The 18,556-nt window shown below is 45.0% G+C and overlaps 1 protein-coding gene across 4 annotated transcripts in view; it reads right to left on the reverse strand.

Annotated features, from left to right (window-relative positions):
• Positions 1-2,036: 2,036 nt before the first annotated feature.
• RNF152 (ring finger protein 152) overlaps positions 2,037-18,556 on the reverse strand; it is a 45,630-nt gene continuing 29,110 nt past the window's right edge. For all 4 annotated transcript variants that reach the window (XM_069808937.1, XM_069808939.1, XM_069808941.1 and 1 more), the window contains one exon: positions 2,037-6,935. In XM_069808937.1, the coding sequence (XP_069665038.1) occupies positions 5,922-6,533 (612 nt within the window). In that variant the 5' untranslated portion in view covers positions 6,534-6,935 and the 3' untranslated portion in view covers positions 2,037-5,921. The remainder of the gene's footprint in view (positions 6,936-18,556) is intronic.

Below are 18,556 nucleotides of genomic sequence, written 5' to 3' on the forward strand. Positions count from 1 at the left end.
CCCTTTCTTCACTCTTTCAAACCAGTTCAGGGCAAGTCTGTATGTTGCCTTCAAGCTTTCAGGAGCGCTTTATGCACCTCTGTTTCAAAAGACCTCCAGTTGAACTTAGATTCCTGGCAAACTAAAAGCCCAGGCATCTGGCCGTTGCCTTTGGGTAGACATCCCAGCCTGGAGACACAGAGAAATGATGTGGCTCCTCACCTGAACCCCAGGTGAGATGTCACCTGTGGAGCAGCGAGTCCCATCCAACAGCAGCAGGAGCTGGTTTGCAGGACACAGCTCAGAGGGGGTGGCAATTCATCCCACACAAAATCCAGGTAGCGATACCTAGGCTTCATACTACCAAGCTATCTCAGCACCTCATCATCCCAGCACCATAAAGTACGTGACCTTCCTGAGATGTACGAGCCTGAGGCCCTTTTATTAATCCTCTTGGCCTCTCTCTACTACATGTAAGCATGTGCTGTGTGCATATCCCCCCCCACCGAGCATGGAAACATGTCCCTGTGCTTGTATGTATAGGGGCTCCATGCATGCCCATGAGTCCCCATTTCATCCCCATGCTTAGGTGCTTCACTGCAATATAGATGAGGAGAGTGAAAACAGACTTCTGTAGATCTGAAGGGGTCTGTGGGATGGATAGGGGGGATAGGAAATATTACCTAATCCCTCTGAATTGCCTCTGATGTTCAGGAACACGCTTAGCACAAAAATTACAGGAATTATTTAAAACTAAAATTAAAATGTATTGAAGCATAAGGAAATGCTTGAAAAATGCATTTTCCTAACATTTATTAAGCACTAAATTTCACTGAACTTGGAAGATAATTTCTTTCATTGGAGATGCTCAGGGCAACTTAAGGAATGTCTGTAAAATCGTTCAACTTGAGGATGAAGCAAGCAGCTTTGCTGGTTGACACGAGCATGCAAGAGGTAAAGTGACAAAGAGAAAGAACACAACAGCCCCAGCTGTCAGGCCTATGGACAGTGTACAGCACCGGAAAGGTCACTAACTCGCTGTAAATCCATTGCAGCATTTCCAGACAATCTTGTCCTACTGAAGCTCTTACACAAAAACCTTTGCCTTCAGGGCCAGCAGATCCTTCAACAGCCTCCCAGATGATGCTGGGACTCATTTGCTGCCAGGTACTTTCTTCCCTCCCTCCCCCCTCCACCCGCCCATAGAAAAAGTCTGGAAAAAACAAATCTCAAGGCACGCTTTCTGCGCAACTAGGGTAAGGAAGCATTTCAATCCCAACATTTACTTGAGATGTGTTCACTTGACATGCAAATGTCTCCTGCATCCTCACAGAAGTGTCTCATGCCAGCAAGCCACGTTCCCTGGGGGCAGTTTAGCTGTGGATGGTGGGCACAGCCCCTGTCTATGACTGAGAGGAGGCAACATCCTCCGCTATGTGGCAATGCTGTGAAAAGATCCAGGGAATATAGAGACTTGGACCAGTTTACATAGTAGACTGGTGCCTGGGGCTTTGATACTGGGACACCTACAGAAGAGCTCAAATCATGTATGAATTGTTTGGGTTTGGTTTAGCCCTGTTGTGAATGTAACAAAACCAGTGCAACGTCAGCCATCTCTATTCCAGAAGAGCATTTGCAGTATTAGAAAGGTTGGCTGCCCAGGGCTCCAGCACTAAAAATGGGACTGGGAAGGGGGGCTCAAGGGGAAGGGGAAGGCAGCGTGCCAGTCTGTACAACACATGTTTAAGTCAAGGCCAATAATCCCTCACTTCCATAAACAATGTATTTACTTATAAGTCACATGATTAAAACAGAAAAAAGAAAAAAAAATGTTGTGTAGCTCAGCAGTCATCCGCTATAATTCTGTATTCCAAGGTAATTAAAATGTGAACAACCTTTTTATTATTTACCCCAACCCACACTTAACACTTTGCCTTAAAAAGCTGAGAGCCAAATTTCAGCCACCCCCTCGTAAAATACAGAGCAATTCTGCCAAATTCCCTTCCATGCTCTTCATTTGATGGCAAAGTAACAGAGGTACTATAATTCACTTGATATCATTCTTTTCCTGCTAATGTTTTATTCAGACTGAGCTTCATTAATAAAGATGAAACTTTGGACTCATGATTGCTCCATGTTTACAAAACATCCAGGCTCCTTTACATCTTGGTTAACCATGAACAATCATTGAACACACAATTTCCTAAAAAAATCCTGCATACCAAAATTGCATATTTTGAATTTTTAAAATTCACTAAACAAAATTTCACAGAGTGAACCCTAAAGTCTGTTTGCCAGGAAAGCACAAGCCAAAAATGGATGTTGGGACCCTCCAGGAAAAAAAATGAAGCTGGACCCCAACACACACATCCTTCCCATTAAACAAGCAAATAAATACACATTCATACAGATTAATTTGCTCTAAAAATGCAGGTGCTTGAGTAATTACCCACAAGTTTTAGCATAAATTTGGGTTGCTCAAACAGTACTGTGTCACAGTAAGTTTCCTTCTTTTTTTTGGTAGAACTGGGCAGTGATTTCTTACTGGACCTCAGAGAACAATAATTAGCCCAGATTTTGACACAAGTCCAAATGTGTTTCCCCATAAAGAAAAATTACAAAGACAAGGCTGTTTAAAAAAAAAAAAAAGGTTAAAAAAAAAAAGAAGTTAAAGGTGTATATAGCAGAATCACTTTTTAATGCCAGGTATTGGACCAACGAATGGGACAGACTGCACTGCATTTTTAAAGCGGTATGACTATCGACATACTTGAGAAACATTTTAACACTGTACATTACAACAAACTATTCATTTCACTTCTACACAAGTCAGCAAAAAAGCTAGGTGATCCAACATGATATGGCAGCTGCAAATTTAAAATGATAGTCACAGTCTAAAGCCAGAACAAAAACATCTCCAGAACTCCTATTTATAAAAAGGAATGAACGTACACACTGTGCGCGCACACGCAGGCAAAAATCTTGAGGTTTTACTTATTGCTCTTACACAAGGCTGTGAGCAGGCAAATGTCTGGATCAGAAATTAGGTCAAACATGCATTTGAGCAGGCACGAAAAGTACACGAAATTCATATTAATGAAACAATGTACTGTGTTACGTAATACAGGATGGTATTCTGCTAATATAATACTTACGTCATTAATACCGGATAAACTCCCGGTCTGCCTGTTGCATAATGTGTTATGCAGTGTGGTATTTTAACCTAATTTCTGATTTCTCTTTCATACTGCACCCTCCATGCAGGGATGAAAAGGGCGGTTTTCAAGACAGCTGTTCTTTGCAATGCCAGAGAAACCTTGGCCTCAAGAGCTTCACTCAGGCAGGTATGGCTGGAAGGAGGTTATCGTTGTCAGCACTGTATCTCCAGGACCTGCTCTTTGACTGCCTTGTGTTTTTGTGCAGTCATTGACAACTCTGATAAACACATGCAGAAGCTGGTGCAAAACGCATCAGTGCTGTTCTCGGAGCATCTTTCAGCTGTGCTATACACTCCAGGTACACCCAGCAATTGCTACAGGGGATAAGGCAGTAGAGGGTCGAGTCTTGTATCTGGTCAATTCCTCAAGAGTCTTATAAAGGCAAGATTTTTTTGTGAACTGGCTTTCCTGTACACAATAAGCAGCATAGCATGGATGTCAGTGGAAATCTGGCTACCTACTGGCAACAAGAGACTAGCACGTTCACAAGACACATTTTGGAATACCTGCTGTTCCCTACTGCAACCAAATTAAACATGCTGCGGAAAGGTGTCCGTGTAATTACAATACTCATAAGCCAGGTTCAAGGCATACTGCACATGGGCCTTGCACAAAAAAGGCATTGAATGTGTTATCTGAGGATTTTTTTTTTTTTTGCTGTGCTATGCATACATATGACAGTAGATAAAAATCAGCACAATGGTTCCTCTCCATACATGACCCAACACACACCATAACAATTAAGCACCATATATGCTATTCTTCAGTTAACAGGAATCAAGGAAGAAAATGGTGGTTTGTGAACAAGGAAGGGAGGAAATCCAGCACGAAGTTAGAGGTATGTTCCTGACAGAAGTCCTAGCTGCGAATGTTTATTGTGAACCAGCATCTGGATTTTGTGACATAACCAGAAAACCACCAATGTCTACAGGGCCAACTTGGGCACTGCATAGCCAAAATTATGTTCTCCGGTGGTATAATACGGCATTGAGCAATCTCTAATTAATTATTAGAAAGAGCAGTAGGTAGACAACAAGAGGTCACACTTGTCACACTTCAGGGAGGTTACGCTTTGTAGTTGCAAAAAGAAGCAGAGCAAATCAACAGATTTTTCTGTCTTATTAAAGGTCTGTCACGTGCCCCTTTATCCAATCCCTAAATCTCACACAAATTTCAGCTTTCAGACTTGCCAAACACCCAAATTCACACTGAGCTCTATTTTACTTATGAGCAGTACTAGTAGCGCTAGTGGGACTGCTTAGAGCAAGGCGCTACTGCAGTGAAGGTTCAGGACTTTGGCTCTTTCCAAGAAGTGAACTGCAAATGGCTGGGGTTTCATGACAGTCACAGGTGGAGGGAGACACTTCCTGTGTTTTTTGTTTGTTTTTTTTTTCAAATCTGTCCTTATGAACACCAACATTTATAAGACTGAAATGTGGGAAAATGCTCTGTTATGCTCACCCAGGCATTGTGACACCAGGACAGCCACAGTGGTTTAGGAGGGGTAGCCCACCCAGTAGAGGGTTAGGTTGGCCTGGGTTCTCCTCCCAGCTATGTCACTGCCTCTTACTAGATGATTGCATGTAAGGGTCCTTGGTCTCAGCTAGGATGGTGAGGCTTCCTTAGAGCAACTCCTCTGTCACACCATCCATGGGTGCACAGTTGCATCTCCTAGGAAAGAGGGAAGCAAAATAGGTCTAAATTCTTTAAAAACAATTAAGAAAACCCAACCTCTAGAAAAATAAAAAGAATAATAATTTGCTATGACATCCTTGCAGGAGGAGTCCTAGGACTTCTCATGACCCATTTCTTCACTAGTGGCTATGAAGGCCAGGTCGTCAGGAAGCCCTGCTGCCAGATTGGAAGTAAAACAGCATGTCCAATGTTTACCACTCAAAGCCATCCTTTGTGTAAAGCCAGTTAGGCAGAAGTATTTTGGCAGCATTTTTAGGTATTCCTCCTAGCCCACTTTGCTTCCCTGCTTGGAAGCTCCTTCAAATAAAAGATGCTGAAGTGCCACTTCCCTGTAGTTGAAAAAAAATGGAGAAAAACAGAGAGGCAAAAAACACACACCACGGAATGAAATGATTGCTTGTAAAACGTTTCCTTTTAAAAACTATTGTACAACTCCCTAACTTGGTTTAATTAATGTGCAGTTTAAAACATATAAAATGCCTTACCAGCTAAATGATTCCTTAGTTTTACAAGTCTCCCTCCCTCCCCCCATTAAAAAATAACGCATGTGTGGACTGGTATTGAACACCTTGTACAGAGTCGCGCGCCAATTCTCCTTTAATTCTACATGGAGCAGTTTTGATTTTAATCTACTGTGTTTACAGAAGAGCTCATACCATATACTTTACAGTATAACCAGCTACATAGAGGCCGTTAATCTCGTAACACGATAAAAAAAATCACTGTAAGTTGCAGTCTCTTTGATAAATGATTATGGTGAGACATGCAGTCCTCCTCAGTGCTGTTGCTGCCAGACACGGGACGTGATTTTCTCTGCACGCTGCTGAGAGGCCTGATGCTGCACCGCTGGGGGCCACAGCCGGGCCGGCACACCGCTGCCCCGGTGCACGGCATTCTGCAGTTATTGGGCAAAGCTGTGGTGAATTGTCTCGCTCGATACCACCACCACCATCACCACCACCACCACCATCACCACCACCACCACCGACCCAACCCAACCCCCGGGGGAGCAGACCCCCCCTTCCCGCCTCAGCCGCAGGAGATCACCGTGAAGCGCTTGGAAATGCATGACATGTTGTGGAGGACGATGCCCAGGAGAAAGACCAGGACGCAGGCCACCAGGACCACAGTGCAAACCCCCGACCAGGTGGAGCTTTTCACAACGCCTCTCCGGTCCGGCTCCTCTGCTCCCCCCTCGGCAGGAAGGCCACCCTGCAGCGGCTGCTGCTCCGCCGGGATCGTCACCACCGCCAAGGACTTCTGCTGGCCACCGGGCAGGAGGCGACAGCCAATGTCTCCCGGCAGTAGCGCCCTCTCCTTGGAGAGGGGCAAGGGCAGCATGTAGCACCCATTGCTGGGGAGTTTGATGAAGACGGGGGTGTGCTCCGAGGTGTGGGGGATCGCGATGACGGCAATCACCTCGGGGTCATCGGGCAGCTGCGACACGGAGTACCCCGGCGGCAGCTTGGTGATCCCGCGGCACCAGGGGCACCGCAGGTCCTTCTGGCTGGTCCTCATCTGCTGCAGGCACACGGAGCAGCAGGTGTGCTTGCAGTCCAGCAGCTTGGGCCGCCGGCGGGGGCTGTAGTAGTTGAAGCAAATCTGGCACTCCAGCAGAGAGTCCTGGGACAGGGTCTCCATGGTGGCAGGCGCAGAGAGGCAGGGCGGGCCTCACGACGAGACTCACTCACCCCAGCGCCCCGCTTCTCCTCAGGGCAGCGCCCGCCTTCCCGCCACTTCTCCTCAGGGCAGCGCCCGCCTTCCCGCCGCTTCTCCTCAGGGCAGCGCCCGCCTTCCTGCCGCTTCTCCTCAGGGCAGCGCCCGCCTTCTCGCCACTTCTCCTCAGGGCAGCGCCCGCCTTCCCGCCGCTTCTCCTCAGGGCAGCGCCCGCCTTCCCGCCACTTCTCCTCAGGGCAGCGCCCGCCTTCCCGCCGCTTCTCCTCAGGGCAGCGCCCGCCTTCCCGCCACCGCTTCTCCTCAGGGCAGTGCCAGGCGGCGGCTATGGAGAGCACAGTAAAACCTCCGGCCTGAACCTTTCAGTACCTGAGACAAACAGAAGAATGCGAAGGAAGAGGTTACATACAGGAAGCACTGGGAACAAAAGAGTCCAGCTAAGGGGGCATGAAAACCAGCGCTGACTTTGTCATCCGGCAGGAGAAACAAATTTGCGACCCTTAACAAGAAAGCATCTTCCCACTGGCTTCACCAAACTGCCCAGAGGCAAACCTTCAGGTCAGCCATCACTACATCTCCCCCCTGCCTTTCTTTTTCCCCCCCCAGCTATAAAATCCCTACCAACCCGCCGGTCCACCACTCACAGTTATATTTATACCCGTAACAGGGGAGGCTGTAGTTCACTAAGCAGGTCCTTCAGCATCTACCTCCTGTCATATTTTCAGGACTTTTCAGCCCTTCCTGCACCTTAGCAATTGTTCTCATTTAATCCTTTAAACCCTTGAGGATTTTTAGCTATTTGGCTCAACCGCTAAGTCTGCATGAAAGGTGGCGGAAAGAAAAAATATTGTTAAACGGATGCATTTCCACAGGCTCCTGAACTTACCCTTGTGCACGAATGAGCAACCAAGTAACTGTACTGAAACACCCACATTTGCACACAACAAAAAGGAATGGCACCATTTTCAGTCAAATTAACTGTTTGCCTGGTTACATGAGCAGCTTGTTGAACATGGCCCTCTGAAACATAAACCTTCTCACTGATGAAAACTTCACCCGAGACAAAAGGCTCTGTTTAGACCCAAGACCACAGAATGCCACAGAGAACAATCTGTTAATGCACTGAATTAAAGGCAAATTGTTACTAACCTTGTTCTAAACTATTCATTATAAAGGGATTCTTTGTATTTCCCCACTTATTTCTTATAGCTATGCAAAAAAAGGCAGCTGTGTTTACTTTCACAGTGAGTTGCTTAGCTTTGATTTTGCTCACTCCAACACATGATAAATATGAAGGAGTGACATTTTTACAACCTTTTACATTGCCTTCCTTGCTGTATTTAAAGAAGTATCAGCCTGAATTTGCATCCAGAGAATACAATAAAGAAAACCCAAAATATCTGCATGGTGACCTTTGCTCTTCTCTTATTGCAATGTTATGCCCAAAATGGAGTTAACACCTGAGGACCACAGCTGTCGGAGGACTTCTTCCTTTCCATACAATTATTTCTTGCCCTTCCCTCCAGATCATACCAACTAGGTTGCAACATGCTAATCGATGGGTGACATCAGTAAAACAGAAACAACGTAGTTCAAGAAGAGAAGGCAGGCATAGAGGTGGGGTTTGCAATGCAGGACAGCCCTCTGGACCACACTGTCCCATATCCCGCTTCTGGCAGTTACCCGTATTTGAATAGGCAAAACAAAATACACGTCATCTCTTCAGATGCTAACGACCGATATCACCGACGTTGGCAGAACCAGACCGGCTGCTGATTTTGTAACAGCAGTGGATTTTGGCTCACAAGGCGCTTCAACAAACATGCAGTGACAATCCTGACTCAGGAGGCAGCAGGGGCTGCAGTTTTGAAGACAGGAGCTTGCAAAACGTGCGCAATGGCTGCAGTGGGAAACGGCGCGTGCCAGCTGCCCGAACGGCACTTTCGGGATGCTTCACCTGAACGCAGCACAGAGGCCACCGCTGGGAGAGACCCCAGCCAGCATGAAGCCAGCACGGGTCTGTGCAGCGCCTGCTCTGCACTGGCATGTATTACACATGGTATTAACTGATACTCCACGTGCAGAGGGAGCCTAACACCACCGCAGAAAGGGCTATGCATTCACCACCTATGTGCAGGCCGCACCGAGGGAAGTGGAAGAAAATGAGTAGAGGTTTTATCTCCTTTATCCTCTCCTTCCCGTTACTATCTCCACATCCCTACGGTGCAGGCAGGCACAAAGGAAGACTGTCAGAAAGGGTCGTTAAAAGACTAGTGTGCAGCAGAGAGACAAAAATGGAAGAGAGCTATCCACAGTGCTAGGTAATTCCCAGCTGAAAAACATGAAGAGACAAAAGCCAGATTAGAAATTAGTTACAGGAACTCAGGAAGGAATCACTGAAGCCGAAAGATCCAATTTTCAGCCACAAGCAACCCAACAGTTTTATATCTTGCACAGAAGTATTCATACAAGATCTTCGCAGTTACACACTGCTCAAGCCAAACTTGAGCTCAGACATTACAAGACGCAACTCTGATCTGCTGTATCTGCAAATCGATCCAAAAAAGCCAGGTGTAACAATACTGCAGCGTTATTATGAGAAAAAGCCCCAATGCCAGGAAATTCAGAACATAAGGCTTATGTTTAAAAACAGAATGGAAGTACTCCTGTAGATGTAAATCAGTATCTCTCCATAGAAGTTTTGCCCTCCACATTTTGGATGTCAGTGAACTGACTGGTGAAGTTCTCTGACCTCATTTAGCTGTCACCTACAACCACCTCTCTCCACTTACAGTGCTAAAGGTAAACCAGTTTCTATTGACGTGAATGTGATTGGGATCAAGATAATTTTTCTGACCGCATATCCTTGTCCAGGAGTCATACGCTCATGCACTGTCAAGCCCCTCATCCCTGTCCCAGTGACATCCTTACAGTAGAACATCAGTGCTAGGAGAGAATGAGATGAGGTATTCAGAAGTGAAGAATAAAACAAAAGTCACCTTCAGGCAAACAGCGCCCTAAGGAAAAAGAAGAAAATCCATCCCAACAAGAAGATCTCTGCTGGTTTGAATGCCAAGTAATGCTGCAAAGCACTTCTCCAGGAGGTCAAAGTTTTAAACAATCTATAGGAAGAAAAAAGAAAAGAATGGAGCCAAATTGAAAGGTTAAGATAGGGCCTACCACCTACATGACACACGTTGTTCAGGTATGTGTGGATATATTTGCAGAAGCTGTAAATATAGTGACAATCCCATTTTGACCTGGTGCTGAATCAAGGAAACATTCACAGTGTCTTGAAGTTACACTTTTTTCCTTTCCTTGCCCCACTCCCCCCGAAAGAACAACTATAAACAGTATTTTGAGTAACAAGGTTGCATTGTGCATATATGCCGAATTATGACATTTCTTACTTTCCCAAAATGTCTCAAATAATGATCAGAGGTGTATTTTGACACATCGGTGGTAACAACTGGCAAGCAGAGAGGTAAGTATGATTCCTTCAGAATATGTCTAAAGACAAGTTAAAGAATAGCCACAGCCATCTAACCCCCTTGGCCTTTGCTGACACTGCCTTGTTCAAAGGTTGGACATGGGTAGCTTCATGGGTGCAATGTAACTTTATTTCCAACCTTACTAAAAGCCCCACAACCACCCTGCACTCTGCCACAGCTCAGTTTGGGGATAAAAGAAAGTCAAGCCATCATCTACAGTAAGAATTAAACTGCATAATATCTATTTGATTCATTTTGTAGTACAGAGTTAGGAAGGAAAAAGCCATGGGAGCGCTCTCAGTACTCTTCTACCACTTCACTTTAATAACTATGCCAAGATTTAACACTGCAGCAGACCTCCTCTTGGACAGGGGACTGAACTCTCTAGTTTGTGCTCAATGCACCCCCATACCAGTTGGGGGTACTGAGCCACCACAGGAGAACACCTTGCTCAAAGCTTACTCAGACTGGACTTTTCTCAGCACTTCGAGCACAAAGACCAACGCTTTGAGCACAAAGACCAAGAGGCAGCCAGACTGCATGTGAGGGCACAGCTGATATCAAGCATCAGCCAAAAACATTGTTTTGACATTATTTGCTCTCATCACCCAGGGACACCCAAGGGGAGCGAGGGGACCGTTGACAGGAAAACGGGGGGGAGTGGGGGGTGGATCAGAAAAGAATGTCAGGGATATCTGTAGGTTTCCACAAGAGAGACAGTGCATTTGTACATGTGGATAGGAGCACGCATGTGGAAGGGAAGGCTGGGGATTATGACAGTGAAACCAGACAGACAGACAGGGGCAACTGCAACTGTGAGTAGTGACTCTGCCTGGCACAAACCTGACAGCAACCAGAAGCTCTTCAGGGCTGAGATCTAACTAGTAACACAAATAAAAACTAACTGGGTATGAAAATCCACAAGCTCCAAAACTCAACGTCAGAAAGGTGCAGCAGGAGCAAAGGAAGCGAGAAGAGACAGGCCTTGCAAAGAAGCATCAGGAGACCTCTCTGCCTCCCCCACACGCTCTTCTTGCTGTGGGTCTGCCCAACATCCACAGGGCTGCTGCTAGCCGGCGAGATGAGATTCACAAGCAGTTAGAGAGACCCAGGGAGGAACCTGCAACGCTGATGACCCTTGTAGCAGAAGATCAAAGTACAGCTGGGTGGCCAAGAGCATGGCACAAAGGTCCTCCTTGCAGATTTGGGCTATCCTCTGCACAAGCCAAGAGTTTTTAAGATTTCAGACACAATCGTGTGACTCGCGCAATAAAAGTCTGGAGAATAGAACAGGTATTTCAGCTGTTTGTCAGTCACACTATCTGTTCTGCCAGTACCCTGTCGAAGGCCACAGCAGAGCCCCAAGCGCTCTTTTTTTTGGGTGAGCAGGAGGTCAGGAGTGCGAAGGCATCAGCTTCCTACTCCCCAAGAAGGGAGAAGGGGCATTTGCTGCTCTCTTGCAATTCGTAGCTCCCCAGCACAACGTAGGGAGGTGCTGCAGGAGGTGAACAGATGAAGGTTGCTGCAGCTAGTATAGCACAGCTACAGACAGTGAGAGAAAGAAGAATGCACAGGTTTGCTGCAGAGAAAGCTCTGCACAAACCCTATTATAAAGTGGTCCCCAACTGGCCAGGTCAGAAAAGACAGCTATTTTTGGAACCTAGTGCAAAGAAAGTCATTGAACATCCATGATCGGAGTTGGGCAACAAGTCAGAGAACAGAGTAATGGCAAATCCTTGCCTATTTTTTCTACGCAAGGCCAGCCCCAGTAAGCAATGGAAACCACAGCCTTGAGGGGGTGCTGCCTCCACTGGAGAACTCAGAACTATCTTCACACATACTTCCTAACTTATTAGGGCCCAAAATTATATTAACTTGAAAGCCCCAAAAATATACTTTAATGATGCCTGTGGAATCTAATACAATTCACAGAAGATTAAACATCACATCACATTTTTAAAGACTGGCTTCAGGGCATGCTGATGTAGTTAGCTGATCACTGAAAGAAAGCCTCAAAAACTTTGCACAGACTTATGCACATATTTAGGCATGCTCTACTTGCTGTATGGCAAGGTTAATAACAGACTTTCAGCAAGGCAGTGCATTGACGATACTTCACCTTTCTCAGGGAAGGTTCATTACGTAAACTCCCCAAACACATTAAGAATTCTTTGACAGTATTACTGAGTATGTATGATTTATGATGAAGAAAGATCCATTCATTTCAGGTGCCCTTAGGCTGGAAAGAGATGGGGGGAGGGGGAAGTGCTGTTCTCAATAGGGGAACTAATTGCAAGAATCATCTGCCCACAGATACGGATGGAAATGTGTGCTAGAGTCACTTCAAACTCATAGTGAGGAGGAAGGAACATGTTTAATATTTGGAAGCATTTCTGCTACAAAATTCAGCATTTGTGTATGTTTTCAACACATTCATGTTTGGACAAAACACATTGGGGCTGTTGCAAATGCCCAGGACGTACTACCTGATTTCCCCTGAATATCCTTCACTAAATGATCCTATTTATTTTTAGGCTGTTCTGTAGCACTAATTACCATAGTAACTGAGAACAGCACAACGATTAATTAATTTATTCATCACAACACCCTTGTTAAGAGAGAAGTATTATCATCATTATATCCTTTCATCATCTAAAAAAAGAAGTGCTGAGAGATGAAGCAGTTAGTCCAAGGTCATGCAAGCACCACCAAGATTGCCTCAAAGCTCCTGGACAACTTCATCACAGCTCCACTTCTCACCTCATGAGCCACTGAGCAGAGACGACAGATTCTGGACAGATTCTTTTTTGCAACAGAGAATCAACAAAGCTCAGAAAACCACCTGTTTATCCCCATCTCTTCCAGCTGGCAGCATCTCCATGGTATGCCTGAGATTTTTTGTGGCTTTCATTGAACTTACTAGCTTTTCCACAGACCATGAAAATCATGAAAGCCTGTGATCCAGAAGTTAAAGTATTGCCACGGACACAGTTCATCCACCATGTAGATTACAACTGAGAAACTACAGGCATTTTAAGGGACATAAAGCTAACAATAAGATGGCAACATTAATCCATTCTTCTGTCCAGAATTACCTATTTTCCAGGCACCTTCCTCTAAGCCAAGCAGCCTACACCCATCATCCTTTCCATGTAGTTATTCACAATTGCACAGAAATATCGCAGAACAAAAGTGTTTTAATTTGGCCAAATCCTTAGCCAGTGCAAGCTGGCACTGTTCCTTTAGCTTTAGTCCAGCCCTTACCAAGATGAGAATCAGGTGTACACACTCCCAGATGCATAAAGCCACAAAAAATTAAGCTGAATGAAACCATGATATATGAGTCTACAACATCCTATGAACCAGCGCCAGGGGATCCATGCTGATGGAGAGAGAATCTGCTCTGGATGATCTCAACAGCGCAGATCAAACAGGACAGCAGTTGTCCTGCCTCTCTGGCAGCTGAGCAATCGGAGGTGGATCACGAAAAAGGCGCCTAGTTGCAAGGTACCATCCCACAGCATTTACCTTAGAAATTGTCATCAGCCAGCCCTCGCAACAGGAGACAGAGGCATAAAGGTCACCCACAGGAACATAACTAAATGTAGAAGTTTACGGTTTCGGAGCAAAAACAGATCAGATGAAAACAACCTTTGGTGTTTATAGAAAGCAGAGGGAGACTCACATGCTGCTCGTTGTTCCAACTCCTGTTGCCAGCTGTGCTGCTCCCTCCTTTTATCTGCAAACTTTGACACATCCACATTCCCTGGCTCCAAAGACCTTATTTTGGTCAAATATGACCAGGATAAGCTGCACTTTGTTCCAACAGCAAACACTACTAATCACCTGCAACATGCCAGGTCAGCAAACGACCGGTACAGTTTCTTACTGCTGAGTCAAAACAGTACAGCTACGCTCATCAAGACAGTTTCACGCAAGGTGCTTTACCAGTGTGAAACACTATCTGAAATCAAAATATTCCCAGAAATATGCCCATTTCAGACAGGCAGAGACAGAAAGCAGACAGCTTTCCTGCCCACCCAGCCCCTCTGCGGCCCTCCATGAAGGTGGTCCTGGAGCCCAGGCAGTGGGAGCCTGACCTGTTCCTCACCAACAACTCCGACATGTCTGCAGGTTTTTGACAAGGTCACTTGTCAAGCTGCCCCAGAGCTACAGTTCCTTAAATCTCCCAGGCTCCCTCCAGCCTGGCAGAGCAGGGGTCCCTCAGGTGCAGCTCTGCCCTGCTAGAAGGAGCGTGGAGGTACTCCTCACCACTTCTGCTGTCCCTAAGTTCTAGCGTTTCTCTTCCTGCATGAGGGATGCACTGACAGGATGACAGACCTGATTGTGGTCCTAAGACATCCCAAATCTGAAAATTTCCCAGCACAGGATATTAAAAGGTTCCCCCTAATTTGCAAATAAACAATATCTCCGGCATCCAAAGCATCCCAAGGGATGGTGCTCATTTTTACAGCACACTCTGAGCACAACACTTGCAGGGCCATTAGCACTTCTTCAGTTTTGTTGGCTGCTCTTAATTATGCTTGACTCACTCCTAAACCCCAGGGTGAGAGGAATTGAAAGCCAGGTTTTTCCACTACCAAGTGAGAGCGCCATTTGCCATTCAAACTTACATCAAGAGGAATGGGAGTAGAAGGGGTACCATGAAAAGAAAACTACCCCTCACCCCTGAATAAAAGCAGCACCAGCAGTTATTTATCACCAGGACATAAGGAGCAGGTGGTTAGGTCGCTGGCAGACAGATTTAGAAGTTGCTTCCCTAACTTTAAGTGAGGTCACAAGTCACCAAGGCCAAAATCCCACAACCTTAACAGGAGTACCTATGGGTGTTAAACTCACTCTCAGTAACAGCTTTTAAATGCAATGCAACATATTCTTTCTAAGAGATTTTTCATTTATGGCAACATGACAGAATTCTGTGACATTCAAAATGCTAAGAGAGAGAAGCATGAAGCACCTGATCACTTAAATGACAAATTTTGCTCTCCCATTAGAGCTTTATGCTTCATCTGCCATTGATAGAATTTGCCTGATACCTGAAGAGAAACTTAATTAAAAGATCTTCCTTTCCTCCCCTGAGGATTTGGTATTAGACTTACAAAATACACTATTCAAAAAAAGGAAGTAATTTTAAATAAAGCTCAAATGCAGATGTTTCTCACTGATACAGGTCAGCAGGTGATTGAGTGGGAATCAGCTTGAATTAGTGTATTAAGACACCAGTCTATAATTACAGGAGAGTGCTACAGCTCTCTTGAGGTCATTGAGTGGGTTTTCATAAAACTAAGTCAAAATCTACCTGCCCATGGGCCCAAACAGAGGAGGAGAGAAAGGAATCAATACTCATACGTTCATACACTGCCTATACAACGCAAAAACTGAAAACTCAATTTCACACTTACCTCAGGAAACAGAAGTCCTTCAAATGAGAGTTTTAATTGTTGCAACTCTGCTCTGCACTCCCGCCTTATACCCCCAGCCTGCTTAACATGCCCTGCGCTCTCTGCATTCACCCAGCACAGCTTCCTGACGACATGATTCTGCGACCCACATCACTGAACAGCTACCTTCACACGCCTGCTTTCAAGGGCTGGGATGGTTTGGGGTTTGTTTTGTTTGCATGTGGGAAGGGGTTGTTTCTTGTTTTGCTTCAGAAAAAGGGAAAAAAAGCACAATAGACCCAGGGGAATCAAAATAATACATCCTTTTTACATTGAAATAGATTGGATTAAGAAATTGGAAAATATTTTATTAGAAGCCACACAACAATAAGGAAATTCTCTTCTTTCATACACAAAGAAGTAGAATAAGGTTTGAAGGAGATTAGATGGGGCAGGGGGAGCTTTTTTCATCTTTTTACCTTTCTCCTGAAATCTGCTAAGTAGGCAGCACAAGAGAGTCAAGCCCCCTGTTTATCAAAAGAAAAGGTGTAACAGATGTCCTAACATAGATAGAACCACTTCCAAGAGCTTATCTTCACAAGAGAGCGGAAGATAGCCAACTAATATGCTTCCTCAAGGTCAACTGCTATGTCATTTCCTAATGCAGACAAATTGTGATCTTCATGCATTTTTGGTCTCTGGTAAGTGCTACAGCCACACCAGGTCACGGCACTGGTCATTCTGGTTTGCAGACTACACCAAAAGGAACTGGAACCAATCCAAAAGCTCCTTTCTTATTGGAAACTAATCATTCATCCTGTAACACTTCTGGCAGCTAGTAATACTAATACCACCCACACTTCCTGAATCTTGGGAACAGTCCAACTCTCACTGCAAATATGGATCACAAGCAGAGTTAGACCAAGCCTGAACTGCATACATATTTACGATTTCCTATTTTGTGATTTCTCTCACTGTCTTTACATCAGTAAAATCCTCCAAAAGAGATTTAGCAGGCTATACTGGAAAAATATTTTCTTCCAATACTTTTCCAAACCACACATTTCTACCCATGACTATAAACATTCCACAAGCAGAGTTCATACAAGTCATGAAGCGCACAGCCTGACATTAGCCACAGAAGTTAATGGGATGACACATGTTCTTGAGGTCAGTTGCACATTTACATACTTAACACACTATCCATCAACACAATCAATAGAGAACCCGGTGTCAGCAGCCGCAGGCAGATCAAGGTAGTCTCCAAGAACAGATGCCTTTGCTCCCCCTGCGCCATCCTGAAAATGTACAACCTGAGGAAACAACACAACCTTCCCAAAACAGCTGCAACTAAACCAGCCAGTTGACATCAACTAACCCGACCAGCTCCACATCATGACTCGAAGTGCCAGGACCACCAGGGAAAATTTCAGACTAGTGGTGAGACAAATTGACACCAGGAAAGGCTCTCGGCTCTCTCCTTCATGCCCATGGACACAGGCATGCCCACAAGAGAAACAAGATGACTCCCATGGGTGGACTTCTAGGATGAAGCCTAGAACAGAGTGAGGGGGTTTGCATCGAGTCTCTCCCTCACATGAACCAGCACCATTTGCAGACAAAAATAGTCTTGCAGCTAAGCAATGCAGTGTTCTCGAGGGCGACAACCATAACTCAGGTTAGCAACTCAGGTTAGCACCACCACAACCTTCTCCAGTGGGCTGAGATAAATTACGGCTCTGGGAGACTAAGCTCCAAGCCGCAGAGCTGCTAGCCTCTCTGCTCCGGCAGCCAAGCTGTGATGGGGACTGGCAATTGGCTGCTGAAATGCTCAGGCACAGGAAGATAAACTGTTCTGGCCTGTATTACGTGAAATCTACAGTTGCTTTCCTTCAGAGATGGTATTCAATTCCTAGAGCCACTCACCTTCTGTAGCTGCAAGAAGTTTATCAGACCTGCCAAGATTTGTCAGGTTGTATTTCATTCTTTACAGTGAGTTTCAAAGTTTGGGCCAGACATCACCCATCATACTTACTCCAGTCAAAGTCTGGCTGGTTTTGAAACATCCTGGTGTGAAAATACCCTCCACTTGGCAGCACTTAACTAACAGCATACAGCGTTTTTGCTGTATGAAGGAGTGCAAATGCTCAGAAAGGACTGTTACGCTACATTAGAGCAAAACAACCAAAATGAAGCAAACTCCTTTACCTCTTAATTTTGGGCCTAGCTCTGCAGTCCTTGCAATGTAACAGCAGAACAAACTTAGAAAAGATAACTAGCAAAATATTGCTAATGCTCAAGACTTAATCACAATCCTGATAGTATATGGCCACAGTGAGTCCTAGGCTCACAGGATTATGGACACTCAACTAAGTACTCAGTAAAAAGAAAGCTGCTAGCCCCATTTTTCTGAAGAGAAGCCTGAAAACATGAACTTCAAGCCCCAAATCCCAGTTAGGTAGAACCCCTAAACTTCAGTCTCTGTCTTGCAAGCCAGTCTTATGATTTCTGCATGTGAGTTAGAGCTAACTAAAGAAATGTAGTTTTGAGGTGAACAAATTCATTGGCAGTTTCAGATCAAATTAAGCAAATACTTTTTCCTTAGGCAAAAATGGTAATTTCCATTAAAATGTCAGCTCATTTCAACTTTCACTTCAGTTTGACTATTTTCTTTCAGAAGAAGAAATTTATAAAAAGGTAACACAAAGGGCAAACAAAGCTTTTTGTACTGACTCTGGAGTAATTTTTCTTCTACATGGTCAGCCACTGAGTGAGCCATAAGTATCCCTTACATTGCTCTACTGCTGAATGTGGAATGCTCAAGTCCATCAATACAACATGATTTCTTTTTCTTTCCCAGTCTAGCAAAAGTAAATGAGATAAATACACTCCAACTATCAGCAATAGTTTCACAGCAGCATGTTTTCAAAGACTGTTATTCAGCATTTTTTGGTTGTTGGCTTAAAAAAAAAAACAAATCACAACGTGGGGCATTTTCAACAGACAAGTCACATTCCAAGATGTCATCGAAGCCTGAAGAGGACTACATGGTTGATACCATTTCTGGTTTTTACAGGTGTTTCTTGCTAAGGATCTA

Source organism: Haliaeetus albicilla, chromosome 21, assembly GCF_947461875.1.
Source record: "Haliaeetus albicilla chromosome 21, bHalAlb1.1, whole genome shotgun sequence".
Classification (NCBI taxonomy): Eukaryota; Metazoa; Chordata; class Aves; order Accipitriformes; family Accipitridae; genus Haliaeetus; species Haliaeetus albicilla.